Source organism: Channa argus, chromosome 3 (genome assembly GCF_033026475.1).
Source record: "Channa argus isolate prfri chromosome 3, Channa argus male v1.0, whole genome shotgun sequence".
NCBI lineage: Eukaryota > Metazoa > Chordata > Actinopteri > Anabantiformes > Channidae > Channa > Channa argus.
Genome location: NC_090199.1, coordinates 16,109,999 through 16,129,835, shown reverse-complemented (window position 1 = coordinate 16,129,835; position 19,837 = coordinate 16,109,999). Strand labels below are relative to the sequence as shown.

The 19,837-nt window shown below is 38.8% G+C and overlaps 1 protein-coding gene across 15 annotated transcripts in view; it reads left to right on the top strand.

Moving 5' to 3' along the window:
- adgrl3.1 (adhesion G protein-coupled receptor L3.1) overlaps nt 1-19,837 on the top strand; it is a 106,451-nt gene that overhangs the window by 16,986 nt on the left and 69,628 nt on the right. For 13 of the 15 annotated variants that reach the window (XM_067497436.1, XM_067497448.1, XM_067497438.1 and 10 more), the window contains 2 exons: nt 10,330-10,502; nt 15,978-16,191. The exons of 1 other annotated variant lie outside the window; for it this stretch is intronic. In XM_067497436.1, coding sequence (XP_067353537.1) covers nt 10,448-10,502; nt 15,978-16,191 — 269 coding nt within the window. In that variant the 5' untranslated portion in view covers nt 10,330-10,447. Of the gene's footprint in view, nt 1-2,451; nt 2,472-10,329; nt 10,503-15,977; nt 16,192-19,837 lie in introns of those variants that run through there. One more of the 15 variants, XM_067497437.1, reaches the window with a different exon arrangement.

Here is a 19,837-nt window from a genome sequence, read left to right as displayed (position 1 = left end):
GATCCACGTACTGCTCTGCTGAGTTACTGTATTTCCAATGCATCTGCCTGCTCTGATTTGTTGATTGGAATACATTAGCTCACCAGGGATATGAAACTGCAATAAGATCCAGACCTCTACTCTGCGTGATTTGAATATGAAATGATTAGATTATTGATTTTGGTTATTTGGGTCTCCGCCCTGAGGTGATATTGTGGCAGTGCAATCACCATAGCTGACATTTAGCACTGTGTTTACCTTTGCTGTCTCCATTGATTGCTTCTAAATCACCACCCAACATCCCGCTGGAGCTCATTGTGTCATCAGTTTTATGCTATTTCAGAAAAGTGAGGCATACAGCTTATCAAAAATGCAACAGTTGTGGTCTTTGCTGGTGCAGAAAATAACTGCATTGCCTTGCAATCATGAGATTTTAAACACTTTCTAACAGTGTAGAGGATCTAAGGGATGTGGGGGCTGAATTAAATCTGAAATCTAAATCTTAAATCTAGTCATATGCCAAGCAATTGTACTGTACAAGCTGAAAACAAAAGCCGAGCTCAGCAGAGAATATGTATTAATGTTCCAGGTACATTTCTTGCACTAAATAGCCACCGCTGTGCTTCTTCAATCCAAGTAAACCTTGAAAAAAAATTCTTCTTCGGTTTACATTTTCAATTTTGTTTCTGCAGAGAAGTGAAAATGTAATATCCAACAAAAGGGTTTGCTGACAAATACTCCCATATCACTGTGGACATGTGTCATGAGACATTTTACACACATCGTTGCTCTGAGCAGCACAGCCGTCACAGCGATTCAAAAAGATTGTAGTTTTAATGTTTCTCTACTATATTTGTGAAGAAAATATTCCCTTTTGTGCCCATCAGTGCGTTTTCTTACACAGGAGCCAAGGTGACAGTCGGCAAATGAATGTACTCTCCTCTTAGGTAGATCTCTTTGTATTTCCAATGCCATTTTCTCAGCAGTTAGACAATCCAGTGTTAAGTGCCTCCTTTTATATTTATATACCAGTGTTGGTGCTTATGCATTATTAAATTATGAACAAGGCCCAGTAAGCACCCTAGAAAGGCTTTTTTGAATAAATATTTAAAGGCTCTGATAGACACAGTTCATATCTGCAATGCACTGCAATGCAAGTGCCAAAGGCTGGGTCCTAATGTCTTATGCAGAAATCTTTTTTTTTTCTAACTGAATGAAGGGAATCTACATTTGGACAGAGTATTTTAAGTTTTGTTTGCTGATTTAAACAAATCTTTGAAAGTTTGAATATGTGTATGCGTTTTGTGTTTCTGCAAAAGTGTTGGAGTCTGTCTATTTGGAGAGAGAAAAAAAAAATTGCCTCAGTGGGAATCTCATTATTTAGATCCTAAGAATCTTCAGAAGTCTTACGTGGGGTTATTTTAAAATGGAGAACAATGGGTGTAGGAGACCTGTGGATGGCAAACATTTTTAATCTTCTTTACAGAGCAACTGATGGAACTGGATTGACAGCACGAAAAATAGAGGGGACAGTGGAGGCACCAGTAGAGAAAAGCAAGAATAAAACGGAAAAGCAGTAAGAGGGAATAACAGTTAAAAAGCAGGGATGTAAACAAGACTGAATGGAGGATAACAATAGGGGAAGAAAATAAATGGAGGAAGTGAACGAAACTGAAAAAAAAATCTTTTATTAATGGATGAAAATGCTCAAAAACAAGAGTGCGTTTGAACATTTGCGTTTATTCTGCTAACCAAGCCTGGGCATTTCATGAGAGTTCGAAACTAGGCCACGAGTGTGATGTCCTGCCTGTTTGTCTGCCTGGACTCTGCTTTAATGTGGCATTATTCACTGCTGAGGTGGCTGTTCTCTGTACTGTACAGGCCAACTTTCTCCCTCTCTTTTGCTCTCTCTCCCTCTGTCCCTTCTTCTTCTTCTCATGCACACACAATAACGGGCGCACACAAACTTTGCCTCTCTCTGTCTTTGGCTTTAAGGCAGGCTTTTGATGGATGTATTGTGACAGTATTGGGTTTAGAGCACAGTGACAGAGAGGAAACGAGGGAGATTGCAATGAGGGAGAGAAGGGTGGTATGAAGGAGAAGACAGATGAATCAAAGGGAGCAAAACAACAGCAGTGGCAGTGGAATCAACATCACTGCATCTGTAGTTGACATAATTGATTGTATCAGAGGCAGTTTTGTAAACCATTAACTTCCCCCTTATGGGTTACTCAGTGGTAATGCCATGCAGAATTGAGAGGCTGCAAATGCATGTGTGCACATGGGTAACTGTGTGTGTGTGTGTGTGTGTGTGTGTGTGCGTGTGTGTTTGTGTAGGGGTGGTATTTGCATGTGGCACAGTTGTTTGTTTTGTGCAATCATTTATTTGTTTTTGTTTAGTTTGATTTGCTTCATCATTAGCTGTGGATATTTGCATGTAACAACTTGTTTTGGGAAGACTAATAATGACCGGGGATGAATGGAATTTAGAGGTAGGAAGTAAACAAATACATTTACTCAAGTACTGTACTTAAGTATTTTAATTTTGAGGTGTTTTTACTTTGGTATTTCCACTTTACTTCTTTACTGACCATTCAGAGGGAAATACTGTATTTTATGCCTCTGCATGTCTGTTATTATTATGTTATTTTTTGCAGATGTAGATTCCTGTAGAAAATATAATGAACTAAAACATTATTATATTTTTATGGTATTACTATAGAATTTGAAATTCTGAAGAGCCTAAAATTCAATAATGTTTTTTTAGTGGAGTACTCTTATATTTGCTCCTTAATAACATTTAGATAATATACTTTAGTGCTTTTACATGAGTAAAGTGTTTGACCTCTTTCAGTAACAGCAAACAGGTTGGGCAAGGCTTTTAAATTACACTGGCATAAGGTTAGCCGTTACATAAAATCAAATTTTAAAGTCATCTAATTATCAAAATTACTCAACCTGGTGTTACCTGTCTCTCCTTAGTGATGATATTTAGCTAACTTACTACCATTGTTATGTGCTAGGCCATATCAATCCTACAATATTAATGTTGGTAAAATGTTTGTACTAAAGATAATTTAAACTACAGTAAATAAGTTAGAAATAATAAAATTAGATATAACTAAGGTTTTCTATCTGGCTTACTTAGCTTCAATCTTTTTTAAATATGTTTTTTTAATAATTAGTTTAGCTAAACTTTAATTAATTAATTAATTAATTAATTATATTCCTGTTAAATGCAATAGTTGATCTTTTGATTTATATTGTATAAGTGTATAGGATTTGTTTTATGAATTTTTCTCCTTCTTCTTTTCCTTTCGGCTGTTTGCTTTCAGTGGTCGCCACAATTTTATGAATTTTTCTCCAAACAGTCAAATGTACAGTACAGACGGACATGGAGGAAAAAGACAAATGCCATGGGATGCTAACTTGCTTTAAGACCTTCTGTGATTGCTTCTGGCACTCTTGCTCTCTTGCTGCATCCTCCCACCCCCCCATCACTCCTCCTTTAGCCCATCTTTTCACTTCTATATTTCTTAAACTTGTTTTGTTTTCACCTCATCCGTGTATCACTTCCTTCATCTTCTTTCACCCACTTTCATATTGTTCATCTCCTCTGCTTCCTCTCTTTACCGCTTTCTTCCTCACACATGTCTGCCTTCAGCTCGTCATGTCTCATGAGGAAAGCAGGGTGTGTAGAGTTGATTAGACTGGAGCATTAGAAAGTTCAGAGCAGAGCAGAATAGAGCGTGGTGTCTAGCCGCTAGGAAGGAATCAAAATGGCAGTGCCTTACAGACGAGGTCGTCGGCAGTGGATTTTCAGGGTGGTTTCAGTGCATTGGATTTCTGGGAGCGTCCTCAGAGCAGCCAGAGTCAGCCACGCGGAAACTGCAGTAGTCCGGTCAAAGCCAAAGCCTCCCTAGATGCAATTGTCTGACGGGCATAGAATGTGTAACATGGAGGGAGAGGATGAGGTGCTCAGCCCAGAGCTTTGAACTATTTTGGGGGGACATGGTTTTAAAGGGATTGATCTTTTTCAAATTTCTCATGCTGAATGCAAAGCAGGCCAAGTTCAACCCTAGTCTAGTGCCGGTCTACTCTGACACAGTCATCACAACATGTATGAGTTTTTTAAGTTTAATGTGTGTGTGTGTGTGTGTGTGTGTGTGTGTATGTATATGTACAGGAAGTGAAAGTTGAAATTTATAGCGTGTTAATCTGCCGTCATTCATCTTTCTTTGAAGACTTGAGACCCTAAAGAACTAACTGTGTCAGACTGATGTGGGGGTGACCTATACCTTTAAGGCAACACTCCAGCACTCTGCAGATCTTTGCTGCTAAAGCCACACAAAGGATTTACAACCAGCCCTTTATGAAATAAGTTGCCAGCCAGGCCACTTGTCTTCAGGGCACTGTGACAACTGTGCACATTCCTATAGTGATCGAGCCCCACACCCACACGTCTGTAGTGTACATGTTGGAGAATAGCCACTGGGAGCAGCCATACTGCAGATGGCTACACGAGTTAAAATGTATGGATTCCAAATGAGATATACTCATACATACTGACATATACTGACATGACAGCTGCTCTCACTGAATTAAAATTTGTCCAGTACAAAATGTGCCATTGACTTATATTAATTGTGATTTTAATGTTGTCCAAGGGGAATTGTACATAAATCCCCCTTCCCAAAACAACCCCAATACATGCAGCAGTACTGATACATGTTGTGGCCAAGGCATCAAGGCATTCATACTGTTGTGAGCTGACAGCATACTTTCTCTGAGTCTCTGGTCACACTTTTGGGCCACTTGCTGTTAATCAGTATCTTAGGCTTCATCAGCACAGGACAATTATGAGGGCGACATTCAGAATCACACACAGTGACTCGAGTGTGTTCATGCATGTTGTGCTGTTCATATATGTGTGTCTATGTTTGCATTGTGCATTCTTGGCATGCATCTGTGTGCATGTGGTATTGCACATGTGTGCTTGTGTCTTACGTCTCTCATTATAGGCCACAGGCCAGACTCCCACCAGGTTCTATTCTGATTAGTCATCTCTTCAGCTCTACACTGCCAAATTAGCTACCTGAGTGTTTGCTTTTGTGTGTATCTGTGTGTGTTTGTGTGTGTGTGTGTGTGTGTGTGTGTGTGTGTGTGTGTGTGTGTGCATGGTCACTCTAATCAAAATTCTCCCAGCCTGTCTACCTGTGCTGATGATAATTTGCCACACTACCCATACCCACTCACACTCCGTCACCCACACAACCTCATTCCAACCCTCTCCATCGCACACAAACACACTTTCTCACACGCCACACAAACCACACACACGCACACAAAATGGTAGTTCATGGTGGTTAAACCTACCCTAGCAAGCCAACTGGAGGTAATTTACCGTAGCTTGGCGGACACATGCCATTTTACTGAACACGGTGCATGGCCCCCTGAGCTTTGTTCCACTCACACTTCTCTCCAAGTGGGCAAAGAGTGAACAACTGAAGAGACTAAAGAGAGGGAAGAAAGTGAAGAAAAACTAAATGAAGAAAAATGGCAAGGAGAAAAAGAATATGTAAGCCATTAAGCATCTTCCTGCACAGCATATACATCCCTCCTGTGCAACAAATTCATAATATATATGCATATAACACAAAATATAATGACAGTGTGTGCAATAGTGTAATTGTTTAGATAATTCAGATGCCTCCTGTGCCTGAAGTTTTACCAAACATTTTAACAAATCATTTCTTCGAACTGAGGGATTTTACTAATGAGTTTCAAAACTAAACTGTTACACTCTAGTCTAATTAGTAAGCACATGTAAATACAATTACAGATGGACTGCAAAATATTTAAATTTGTGTAGCATTTACATTTTTCCTTCATCTGGTTATTTTTTTAACTACATTAAAATATGCGGGATTTAAATATTTTCTTAATGTGACTTACAGACTGGATGTGTCATGCACATGGACGGAATTTAGAATAAACCTAAAACCTAAATGTATTTATTTAGGTGTATGCAGAGGTTGGACTACAAACGCAGCATCAACACATTTGAGACTCTTTGCTTGGAGGCTGAGGGAGTAAAGCATCTGGTCTCCTAGTGATAAGCGTGTGTGTGTGTGTGTGTGTGCGTGTGTGTGCTTGTGTGTGCGTGTGTGCACGCGTGATGTGCATTGACAAGTTAGCCTAGTCCGGTCAGCACTCATTAGAGAAAGAGAGAATCCCTGAATGAGGAGTGCTATGACAGGCAGGGCTCTTGTTAGGGGACAACATACACACACACACACACACACTCACACACACACACACACACTACCACACACACACATCAGCCCAACATTAATTAGATCTTGGATGACCCTGCTAACAACTAATGCAGAACCTGCATAAAAATAAAGATTCATTGCAGGATAATATAGGACATTGAAACCAAGTCACTTACTTTATACATGTAGCACCACTTAAAGAAAACATTGGACAATTGTTGCACTAAATAATTGTTTGCTGAAAAAGCTATAGTTGAATAGGATAAAACTAATCTGATCTAAATCATAAAACATTTTTTAACAAAAATGCTCCATGAATTCTGTTGGAAAAATAGTCTGAAAGGAAAAAAATATTTTGTATTTTTGTATGTATTTTTGCATATTTGGAATAATTAATACCTGTCTTGTAAGCAGGTATAAATAGGGCAGAGATGGATAGAAACAGCAGGTAAATCAAAGGACTTGGATCCAGGGACGGGTATTTGTTTTGGTCTGGTCCTGCTTATTAGCTGATGTTTTGCTCAGTTTTATGCAGATGCTGCATACGTGCCAGTGAAGGTCTCCAGTGTGATATAACTAGCTTGGGATGGGAAATATTGAGTTCGTTTAAAAAATATGGCTCGTTTATTTCATCATTTTAACAGTGAGTGGGTACAGAAGGGGCATTTGATGTTTGCCAAACGCTGTGTTCATGACCAACTGACGGATGTGGAGCGTAAACACGTCACACATGTTCTGATAATTAGCACCGTTACTGCCTGTTTATTCCTAATATATAAACCAATCAACACATCAAGCTAATAAAAGGAAACAGGTTATAGAAACTGAGCACTGCTTTGGGCGATGAACATTGTCTATACATTGTAGACACGGTAGATGAAGCATATTTTTATGTCGATCTCTGAGCATATGGGAGTGTGCAGCCCTACTGAATTATGAACATAACTTGAGTGATTAAAGTCTGGAGTAGGTCTGGACTGCTCGAGGCAGTTGCATAACTATTGTCTTCAAAGCACCATGAGCATGGTGGAAATGAGAGGGTTAATTAAGTGATGGGTGACGTGGTGGTGGAGCATACGGAGTGATGGAATAGCTTTTGAATTATGGAACAGTGGAATGCTGTGGCTGGTGGCGTCTGGCCATATGTCAGTGTATGCCTCCTGTGTCTGACTGGGGACAGCTGGTCAGATTGCTCATGTTCAACTGATTTAGGGACCAATCAATCAAAATAAGGCAGCTTGTTGAGTTGCTTAAGCAGAGCGAAGAGGAAAGCTCTGGGGTCTATTGTGATCCTGTGACTTGGGTAACATTAGGGTTTTGTTAGCGAATATGTAATCACCCTCCAATGGAATCAACTGTACCACCTGAAAGAAAAAATATGACTCTGGTTGTAAGGTTATTTCGAAAAGGCGAGGTGATCCAAACTGGCAGTTTTGAATAAAACCTTACTTTTACTTTTACTCTTCTCCCTTTCAGTTTATGTAACAAAACTCTGCTGCCATTTTGACCAGCACTTTATTGAAAAATAGATTTTAGCGTCAAGAGACCAGCCTGGTTAAATAGGGGTCACATAAAAATGAAAAATGTCAGATTCTGAAGCTGTGGAGCGTCTCTGTGATATTTCTCCCAATCATGGGCTGGTATTGTTGATTTTTAAGCCAGTGAAAAGAAGTGGTAGGTAAAATGTGTTTGTACTTGGCACACCTTTGCAGACTTGTCAAATGGAAATGTGGGGAATTGTATCTGTGTGATTTGAACATGAACAAAGTAATTGCCATCCAGGGCATACTGTAATATTTAACCCTGTTCAAAATTAAATGATCACAGTCGAGACAAAATGAAATAGTAAACTAACTTGATAAAAATATTTATTCTTTTTTTGCTGGAATAAAGTTAGAATAGTCTCCTACTATTGTCACTCAAATTAATGTTATCTTTTGCTTTTTATCACAGTCCTTTTAAATTCATTTTCAATTTTAAGTATTTATTTTGACATTGTAAAAAGAACAGAGTCAATAAAACCCCAAGATGACTACACAGCTCTTATCCTAATGTTTGTTTTTGGTTTGGGTCTGTTCTCAGAGAATCTGATTGTGCAGAGTGCATCTGCCTCTGGGTTTATCTGTCCTGTCTGCAGCATGAGGCTTTTTGTCACTGTAGATGTTCAGGAGATGCATTATGTATATGAAGGTTTGTATCTGTTGGTTATGAAAAGGTCTATGATCTTCTGACAGTTTCTATAAATAAAACAGAATTTGGTATTTTTATAACAGATGTCAAATATGTCAAAGGGAGAGACTGTGCCAAATCAGCTATTTGCCTTCACGGCATGGTGGAGATGGCTGGCTATTGTCTTAGTCTCTGCTGGGCCCAAATGACATGGCCACACTGATCAATAGTCTCTGTTACATGTGATGTATTTCCCATGGCTCTGGCTGTCTGCTTTACTCCATCTGTCCCCAACTGTTACAAATGTCTGCAGCCTTTCTCTCTCCACGCACAAACACACACACACACACACACACACTCACTCACTCATGCACGCAACGTCTATGTGGCTGTTCTTCGGAGCTAGGTTTGGTAACTATTTTCATGCAAATTGATATTTATTTGACATCAACTGGGATGATTACGTAATAATTGAGTGATACAATGACCTCTTTGCAGACTTAGAAATTTGATACAAACACAAGACTCTGAGTCTTCTCTAGACCAAATGGGTAACTGTCCTAATCTGTACCGACAAAAAAAGTGAAGCAGGGAGTGCAGAAAGAAAGTGATTGAGGTAGTTGTTGGTTCAGCAAGTGGGCGAGTGAGCAAGTGATTAAACAATGCTGGTCAGCTTAATCAGTTTATAAAAAAAACAGGGCAAAGTGGTGCTTAGCTGCTACAACTAATGTCAGAGACCATCTTCTTATTAATTGTTTATCACTGATAGACCATGAAATGAACAATTAGATGGGAACATCAATACATTTCACACTTTGATGGTGATGTGGAATACCAAGTGAAGTGAGTCCTAACAAAGACAGCAACACCATTATTCAAACATTAGGCAACATTATATTGTGTTCCTCTATGTTTTTTCTTCACAAGGTCATCGTTTAACATTAAGTCTAACATTTCTTTTACATATTTGCCATTTATAGATTCTTTGGCATATGCAATGTTGTCTTGCAAAATATGCATTTTTGTGAGGGGCCTGTTCATGCTATCGATCAAAATTCCGTGTCATAAAATTAGCTTTAGTCTTGCTGCAGATTACCTGTAAAGGCTACGAAAGAAAAAAGGCAGAACAGCTCTTGGTTTCTTTGGAGACTCTAACAAGATGACTTGTGAGCGAGAATATGAAGTACCACTTAGTTGTCGCAAACAAAAGCTTATAAAAGTAGAAGTAGTCTTCCAGCTACTGTGAGTTACATAATGTGATGAGTGTTCATCATATGGAAATGTGTCTCCATGAATACCAAGAGATCACTTTATTGATTTTCAGCCTTATCACATTGTACTTTTTATTGATTGACATGTCTATTTATAGTCACTATAGAAAAGCTCTATACACCCCTAAGTCATAAAATCTACTTATGATTTTACTTGATAAAAGTGTTTCATACTGTGTTGTGCCAGAGTGAAGAGCTAAAGATAACATTTATAACAACATTTATGATTCAACATTTGATGTGCTTCTTAATCACTCCATGCTGTCTGTTTGTCTCTCAGTATTGTTTAAGACTACTCAAACATTATGATCATTGATTTCTGTCGAGTCCTCTGTGACATACAAGAAGCTGCACTGACCTTATTACTTAGTGCTGTTTGTAAAAGCATCAATCTGTCACAAGTAAACAGAGCCATAGAGGGGCAGGGAATTGTTTGCTTCATAAATATACAAGTTGCAAGAACCGTTTGTTTTTAAAGCTGTTTATATTAAACCCTGTTACAGCTGTAGTTTTAAACAATGCAGCTTTTGGGTGTCTGTTGTTAACTATTAATAAGTGACTGTGATTTTTTTCTGAAATCTTAACTAATTTTAATATGTTAGCAAAGTGAGCAAATCCTCTGTATATGTCAGTTTGCAGGCCTGCATGGTGTGAGGAACCCTGAGCTGTGAAACAAACAGCTTGCCACAAGAGCGTCTGGGCTCAGCAGGAAGTACCTCCATATCTACTTCCAGGTCAACCTCAGACGTCATGTGGATCAGATGCCTGCTCTTCGTCTCAACTTTGTTTGCTCCCATTGCCATCGGTAAGATAAATAGACCATGCATAGTACAAAATGAAACACACATTTGTCTTCAGTTTTTCTGCTTGCTGCATAATAGTTTGGCCACAATTTTAGGAAAAAGTCTAAATATTAAAATAAATTACTTATGAGCATAATATGAAGTAATTACTTTTATTACTTAGCAAAACAGCTTTTGCATTTAACATATGTAGATGCTATACAGTAAATGTTACAAGCACATTCTAGATAATTACAGGGAATACTGTCAGAATTTTATTTAGCTGCCTCAGCTTCAGTTTCTAAGAATTGTTATTTTTCACTTTGTATAAATCTTCACACACTTGCTCTCGTGTCCACATATTTTTACATGCAGCAATTTACTATAAATGTTGTTTCCATCTGTTTATATTTAAGGTCCTAACTCAATTAGGAAAAAACTTTTTTCTTCCCTTGCTAACAAATACAAGCACGGGCACACACACACACACACACACACACACACAAACACACACACACACACAGTTCAGATGCAGCCCCAGTATGTTGTATGTATGTTTCCTTCCCTCCCCTGTGATGCTGGACTTTGAAGGGTCCTAGAGGGAGCTCTGGCCCACTTGGACTAAATCCTATTAATGGCTGCTGTCAGTCACACTGTTGTGAGGAAAAGCTGTCACACGTACACACATACACACACACACACACACACACACACACACACACACACACACACACACACACACACACACACGCACACATACAGTACACACAATCAAGCATACACTTTTTCACATGCACACACACACATTTTAATTTTTTTTTTGACATTGAAATATTCCACACCAGCATGGACACAGATCATTCTTAAAAAATACACAGATTCATAAACATTCTTAAGCACACTCAGGAAGTGCTCACAGGCAGAAAGATACACAGACACCAGGGGCTTTCCTTTAACACCAAGAGATGAGTTTCAGTCAAATGTATTTGCATCAGTGTCTGAAGAATAAGTCGACATATGCAAATCACGCTGTTTATACTTAGGAAGGATTAGCTGAAACAAAGACAGTTTAGCTTAAGGACACACAGCAGCAAACACCCATCTTCTCCACCAAACCGTGGCTTGTCATTATTTCAGGGTTATGTGAAGACAAATAAAAGAAAAAAGGGAAAACATGCATTTTTATACAAAATTACTGAATTTGATTTTATTTTTTCCAGATTTTAGATTGATTTATTTTTTGGCATCAGCCCTGTTTAACCTGATAGAGTGATATTGTTGATTATATTGGAAAACTGCTACGCTATGCAATGAATTAGCCATATATCAGTGAATGCCTCCAGAGAACGTCAAACCCATGGGACATATGTGGACATTTAATAGCGATAAACGATGAGATTGTGCTATTCCTTGTTGTTCTTGCCAAGAAATACCTTGAAAAATAAAAAGCAAACAAACATAAACAACAATATAAAGTCTGTGTAGAGACCGACTTTATATTGTCGAAAGATATAGCAAAACATATTCTGTTTACCAAACCGTCTGTGGCACTTAGCAACAACTTTATTTGTCCCTATAAATATATGAGTAAAACCCTTAAAGCAGGTCACAAATATATATGATTTAATAAAAAAATGCATTATAGTAAATGTACTGTACCTCAAACATGTGTAAATAGTGCATTAGTCTGAAACTCATTTATTATTGTAACCATGACAATGAAGGTCTGACACATATAACAAACCTACTATGCTGACTAGGAGGCCCTAATAACCCATACATATGACCACAATAAAAATCCGTTTCTGAGCAGTCCAGTGGGTGACAAATGACCGACAAATGTTTTCTATGTCATAAAAAACTTTTCAGGCAGTTCAACAGTGTAGCCGTGTGATTGGTTTTTAATAGATTGTTGGACATTGATTATAAAAACATCTGCACACTACCATGTGTGCAATTTTCACTTACTGAGACAACTTTTATTTGGGAACCTTCTTTGGGCCCAAGAGAACCAGGACCTGACCAAAACTTAGCCTAAATCAAATTTTACAGAATGGATTGTGCAGATGTCAAACTGTACAGTAAATTCAATCTTAACTCCAGTACTTTCACTTAATTTAGTAATCAGTGACTAAGTAGATTTAACTTTGTTTTGGTCTTTTCATAGGATTTATTGATTATAAGAATATTATATGAATGTTATAAGAATGTTATAATATATATTATAACATAGAATATGCCTTATGCCTTATGCTTTAAAATATCATTTATACCTCATGTGTAAGATGTGGGTCTTCAAACACTATCCAAAAGCGTTGGCATTACAAGTGAAAGATCACCTTTAAATCTCTCTCCTCTTCTCTCTCACTGTCTTCATCTCCTTCTTTCTGTCTATCCACCGCTTTCGCCACTCTCTTGTTCTTGGCCCAAATGTAAAAATCGATATCCTTTTGTTTCAGCCCCCTGAGGCAATGGGAGTGTCTGAATAAGACTGTCTGTACTGTTCATGGCTGCCAAGTTTCTGTCACCACTTACACAACTAATGACAGACACATTAACATGCACTTGCCGGCTCGCAGGTTATTGCATGTGTGTGTGAAGGCCAGAGTGTGTGCGTATCATGTGTCTCCATTAAGAGGTACTATTGACTACATGTTTGTTGGAGGAAAAAATACATTTGAGGCAGGTTTAACAGTGCACAATTTTAAGGGTGATATACAGTAAATAGATAAGTTAGAAAGTGACAGATCAGACAAGATGGTGTTTGTGACTCAAAGCATTTACTGCTGCTTACGAAAGAGAGTGGCTTTTAGTTGGAATACAGACAGACCCCCTCTTTTGAACTCTGTCTGTGTGACTGAGTGTGTTTCTATCATAATACTCCTTTTATGCCAATCGGGGGCCCAGTAAGGCAACACTGTAAGATCTGATCTTAAGCCGGTCTAGACAGCTGAATTACAATACTGTGCATTGATCCCTGCGTGCTTCAATTAACCCCATTGTCAGAATTTACATTCATGCTCACAAATGCGGACATGATAGGGCAATAGAAACTTATAAACTAACACTTATGTTAACACCACAATGACCTACTGCCCTAAGCACTCGTCTCTTACACACAGTGAAGTCCCCCGATCCCCAGACACTACTGAAACACACATCCTATGAATGTGTGCTTAAGATCTAGTCATGGCCTTCAGGGATATATGTGGGTATGTGTGTGTGTGTTCATTACAGGGGACATTTTCAGTAAATGTCATTTATATATCAGCCTTATCTCCAAGCTAGCGCTTGCCATTATCGATGTAGTGCCCTCAGGTACCAGTAACACACAGATACTCGCTATACTCACTGTAAATTTCTGTCTCCACATGCCACCACTCCAAGCATTTGTATGCATGTGTTTGTGTGCTTGTGTGCTTGTGTGTGATGTGGTGAAGGGCAGTATTAAATTGAGCCAGGGCAGGGTGTCATTGAGCTCATTCAGATTCTTTGCGGCAGTCGTGTAGCCATGATGCTCCTCCAACCAATGAAAGAGCAAAGGGAGGGAGAACAGGGTTACCATGACTACCATGACAGGGATTGCAAGGAAGGTGGAGCTGTGCCTCGCTTTCCAGGGACATCGTAGGCCTGTGTCTGAAGTGCAGGTAGCTGAATGATTACGGTTCACAGCACACAAATTCACATACTTCGCAGGCCTATATTACACATAAAAAAAAATTGATAAAAAAACAAATGACACGAAATAACAGTCACAATTGCTGGCTCAGATGTAATATACACAATTTTATTTATTTATTCGAGAGATATTGCATATTATTAATTTTGCATCAGATATAGCAAAACTTCCCAGACATGCTCCCTGGGAAGGGGCAGTTTCTGAAATGAAAATTGATGCCATGTACTTTTTAACACTAAATATTCTATATTATTTTTACTGTAGATATTTAGGACATATTGACAACAAAGAACAACACAAGTGAACACCCCTGTAGAAAACCTGTCAAGGGATGATGGCTGAAGCTCGCAGGGATCGCTGCTCTAGAGAACAGAGAATAACAACATCCAGCTATGCCACAACAACCGAAACCTGTGGGAACATCCAGCCCCCCTTCATTACAATACACAGCACCCACTCTAATGACAAGAGAATATGATTATTGTGCATCAGTAAACACATACTGTACAGAATATGGACACATGAAACAGCTCCAACTGAACGACACAGCTATTTTATTATGTTTACTATCCCCAATGCTGTTACAATGTTTGTTTGTTTTTGTTTCATTTGTTGTTTTTGTTGTTGTTTTTAGGTTTTTTATGACAATGGACAGAAAACAGACAACAGTAGGATAAGACACCAGAATGTTGATTTAAGTAGATTCACTTCATTTTGCTGGGCAATAGTTTATTAGTAGACTGCTGTAGAATAACATCTTTAGCATTATTTTTATATAGATCAAATTTTATTATGTTACATTTTTACAGAAAATGTAAAAATTCAAGTAAGTAATAAACATTTTAAAATAGACAAACCACATGGGGTCATTTAAAGGAATAATTCAAAGGAAATTATATACGTATATCGTATACATTTAAATCTTATATTTCCATTTAAGTAGGCTAGCTAATTTTAGAGCCCTGGTATTTTGCATGCTGACTCATTGATAATGAGCTGATAATAATTATCAAAATTTGTATCACCCGTGCTTTCCCTGAGATTACAAACCATGTCTGCCATAAAAACATATGGAAGTGTGAGAGCGTGTTGTGAGGTAAGGCATACCAGAAGCAGAGCAGCAAGCTTAGATTTTTTAAAGTACTTTACTTATTTTTTCTTTCTGTCATTTTTTTTTTTTTTCCTGGCTTGTGTTTTTGCTATATCGGAGAAGACTATGAATAGCTCATGCGCAATGAAATCCCATGCCTTTCAGAGGCAAAATGAAAAATATGGTGCAGAAGCATCTGCTGTTTCCTATTAGTAAGACTTTCAGAAGTCTATGGGATATCTAGACCTAAGAAGCAAAATGGCAACTTGATTGCAGTTTGGTCTTATATGCTCCATCATCCACTAGACTTCATCAGTTCTACTCATTAAACCAGCCAGGAAGCAAAGCAGCAGCAAAGAAACAATCTGGGATAGATCAGTAGCTTCAATCTCATTGGAATTAATGACATGTTTCCCATTTCAGTGCAGAAAGAGGGGATGCATGCATCAAATTTGCAACTTCTGAGAATAATTAGACAATGACATCTTTGAATAATCTCTGCAACACTAAATGCCTGTTGTAAGTGAGAGGCAATTACTCTTTATCTAGAATGATGTCTAAGGCTGCAAAGCGGTAATTATCAAGTCAGTTCTCTTGCGACAGTGGACACGTCCCTACGAAGTATCTTCTGCGAGAATTATTTCTGTCGACAGAAGAGACTTACTGTATCATTATGTTGATCAGAGAATATCTTTGTGTCAATCTGTATTTGTGTACCTGTGTGTCCAGCCTATGGCCGTGCTCCTATCCCAATGGCAGTGGTACGCAGGGAGCTGTCCTGTGAGTCCTACCCTATTGAGCTGCGCTGCCCGGGCACTGATGTCATCATGATCGAGAGTGCCAACTATGGACGCACAGATGACAAGATCTGCGACTCAGATCCTGCCCAGATGGAGAACACGCGATGCTACTTGCCTGATGCATACAAGATCATGTCACTCCGGTCAGTATGTATATGTAGTTTTGTGAATGAGTGATGTGAAAAGTGCTAATGCATGTGAGACTGTGAAACCCAAGTGTCTCATGCCTCTAGTGTACAGTGTAGGGTTATTGTGTAGAAAGTTTACTTTATGTCTTATATTTTGAGAAAATTGTTTAATAAAATTTTACTATCACAGTCAAGTGAGCAATTCGGCATGTTAAGTTTGTCCCATTTGGTAAACTTTGGTACAAATATGCAGGGCCAATCACGAGGCGAATCAGAGTCCCTTTGATGTGCATAAGTTAAAGACGAGACACATATGTCTCCTGGTCATTTATCATGGTTAAAGTATGAATGAGCCACTGTCAGAAAGCTAATAGCATACAGTGTAGTATCCCTTTCAGACTCTGTGTAATGTACAAAGATGGTATAAGTTAATGGAAAAGATGTTTTCTCCACCCCACACTTTTCTGCTGCCCTCAGTTCCCATACATGCAGTACAATGCAGCACAACTGCATGACCTTATCAGACAATGTATTTACTCACATTGTCAGGGTTTGTGTATGAGAATGGACCCAAAAAAGTGAACACAGTGAGAGGGAATAATGTGCACATTTTAGTTTTTACCTATTTCTATTCTGCCCTGTGATCTACCCACCTTTCGGGGCCAGATCACGACACACATAGAAGTTCCTCTACATCTGGTCAGTGTGATCAAAGCCTCCTATGACAGCAGCAAAGCAAATAAAGCCAGGATATGTTGTTATTACAATGTTAGCAGTTTATTATTGAAAAACATTTACAATTTATGCTTTGACTTGATTTGCTTTAATAGTATAATCAATGCTGAAATATTTATTGCTGTGACAAACCAGCAAAACAATGGCTTTCACAAATAAAAGTTGATGCTTGATAGATTTGGGTTAGGCATCATAGTTTTATTAGCAAAACTACTGTACTGTATGTCCTGACTCCCACTCGCATTTTGAAGTCTCAAGTGGACAATTATGAGCTTGACAGAATATGTAAATGTAATTATAGGGTTGTGGATACCAGCTTTTATAACTGAAATACAGAAAGTAATGGCTCACTCAATCAGCATTTAGGTAACTAGTTTCAAAAAGCCGGGGGGTATAGGTGAGTTTGTGATCTTTCTTTTCAGTGAGATAATGGTAAGTGGTGAACCACTGTTTTCTGAAGTGTGCAAACTGTAAATGCTCAGCCTCCCTTCATCTCAAGTCAAACACTTGGGACACCCAGTAATGTTGGTTAGCTGCTCTGAGAGACTTTGAGTTTCTGTGTGGTCACAGTGATTCAGAATTCTAGCCTACTTAGGTGCTTTACTATGTAGAGCCTTATAAGTAATAACAAATAGTTTATATTGAATTCTGAATATCTGCATACAAGCTACATTTCTTTGGGAGAGGCTGCATTTACAGATGATAAAATGTTTCAGATCTTTGAGATGTAAGAAACATTCCGCACATTTTTAAATGTGAACAGTGAAATGCAGAGCCCATTCTATAATCACATTTTTTCCCATTTACCTTGGAGGATAAGTACCCCACCAATTCATACAGACTTTTTGAACACTCTCAGGGCCAAGAATGCCTTTCATTAAACTGAAGATGTTTTTAGGCATCCAGCTTCTCACAGAGCCTAGGTGGTTCTGTAGGTCACATAGTTTGCTGAGATTGTCACATCTAACTGATATACATCCTCTTACCTCACTAAACTCTTTATAAGGCCTACTATTACAGATTGTGTGTGGTTTTAACGATTGCTTTAGCGATTTTAGTCTTTTACACCCAGACTAGAGTACCAAACTTTTTGTACTGAGCTGGTATGTTCATCAGGTATGATGAGAACTAACTGGGAAATAATAGCAGAACAAAGACAGCAATGAGGGGAAAGCAGCGCTCTGTGTAATGAGGATGGTTGGATATAAATAATTCATTAATGTCACCATTAGTATATCTATTTTTCACATCACATGTTAATCTGACTTTGAGTGCTCTTTCCTTCTGTCCCATTATTTTCTCTCTCTCATCCTTTTTCTGTATCAATATTGCTGTCACCGTTGTCTCTCTCGTTCACTCCTGTCTCTCTAACAAACCACCTGTCTATGTCATGTGGCGGTGCTTAGATTGCGATTGCTTTGGCCTGGCTTGGTCTCTCCACTAGCTCTAGCAGCTGCAGCTTGTGTGGCCACTCTCCTCTAGCCCTTGCCATCCATAATTTATACACACACACACACATATGCAGATACACACAGCATGTGCCACACACAGCATACTCTGCCCAGGGGCTACACCAGACTTTAAGCTCCAATTAGCAGAGCCAGAGGCCAAACTTAATCTTAAGGGATTCTCTGTGGAGGTGACTCAAACAAACGGAAACAACTGTTTATCACATATATTTCCAGTCTGTGTGTGTTCCTCAGGGGCTCTAAGTTAGCCTTTGCGTGTGTCTGTGCACAAAATACTGTAAGTGCATGCATGTGTAAATCTTTTTAGGGACTTTTGCTTACATCGCTGTGGGTTTCTGTGTGCGTGAGTGTGCATTTAGTTCTTTCCCAGTACACACACTCCTCTTCTTCGGTATTTTTCAGCCTGTCTGCTTTACACTCTTTCATTCCCTCTATGTCTGTATCATCTCTGGCTTTCAAGCCCAGCTCAACTGGCTGATAAAATCAGAGCATGTTCCGCCTGCCCAGTGTTTCCTCAGTATCACATTCTCTTTGTTTTCCCCTCTACCACTCTCCAAGGCTAGGCAGGGTGCGTGTATGCATGTGTGTGTGCTGTGAGTGTGTGTGTATGCATATGTTTGTGTGTGTGTGTGTGCACCCATACCACATAATTGGTCTTGATATCAAAGCCTCATATCTCTAGAGGGTCTCACAAGGCTTCTCAGGCAACCTAGAGAGGACCTGATATCGCTGCATTTCCCAGATTATCTCCCCATTGGGATACACTGAGTTGAAGGGGAAACGCAGCCGTGGCCATGAAAGTTACTCTTAATCTGTTTTAGTAATATACTGGCCTCAGTTCAGTGACTCACTCCGCTTTATCAGGTTTTGAAGAGGAGCGCTCCTGTTTCAAAATGACTACTGAGCATTGTTTTTTAAAGGTCTGTAGGAGATTTATTTAGTTTTATTTAGGTTTTATCACTATAATTTGATGAATATGTACATGTGTGTTTTTTTAATGGCATTATTGGGCTATCCATACTGGTGCAACTAGTTCCCACTGCATACTATACTCTATATGTGTTTTCTTAAAAATCTGGATCAATTCATTCATTCATTGTATTTTTAAAGCTGATATTTTGGCTCCAGCTAGTATCTGGTAAGGTTGAGTGTACATTAAATTGTCACAGGGGAGAGCTATATCAGGGCAACATAAGCATTTGAAGGTTTTGGTTGTTCTGTTCTACACTGGGAGAAAGCTACAAGCCAAAATGGTAGAATGCTTGCAAGTTATAGCGATCTATTGACATAAAAGTGACTTGATGGCTTCTACGGAGATTCTTCACAGTGCACTCCTTGTCCCTTACTGATACTTGAGTGCTTCATGGACCGAGTACCTATCAGTGCACTCTCTCTCATTCCAGCTCTCACACACATGCATTAAGGCACACACTCACCAAAGAATGTGTAAGCAGTGC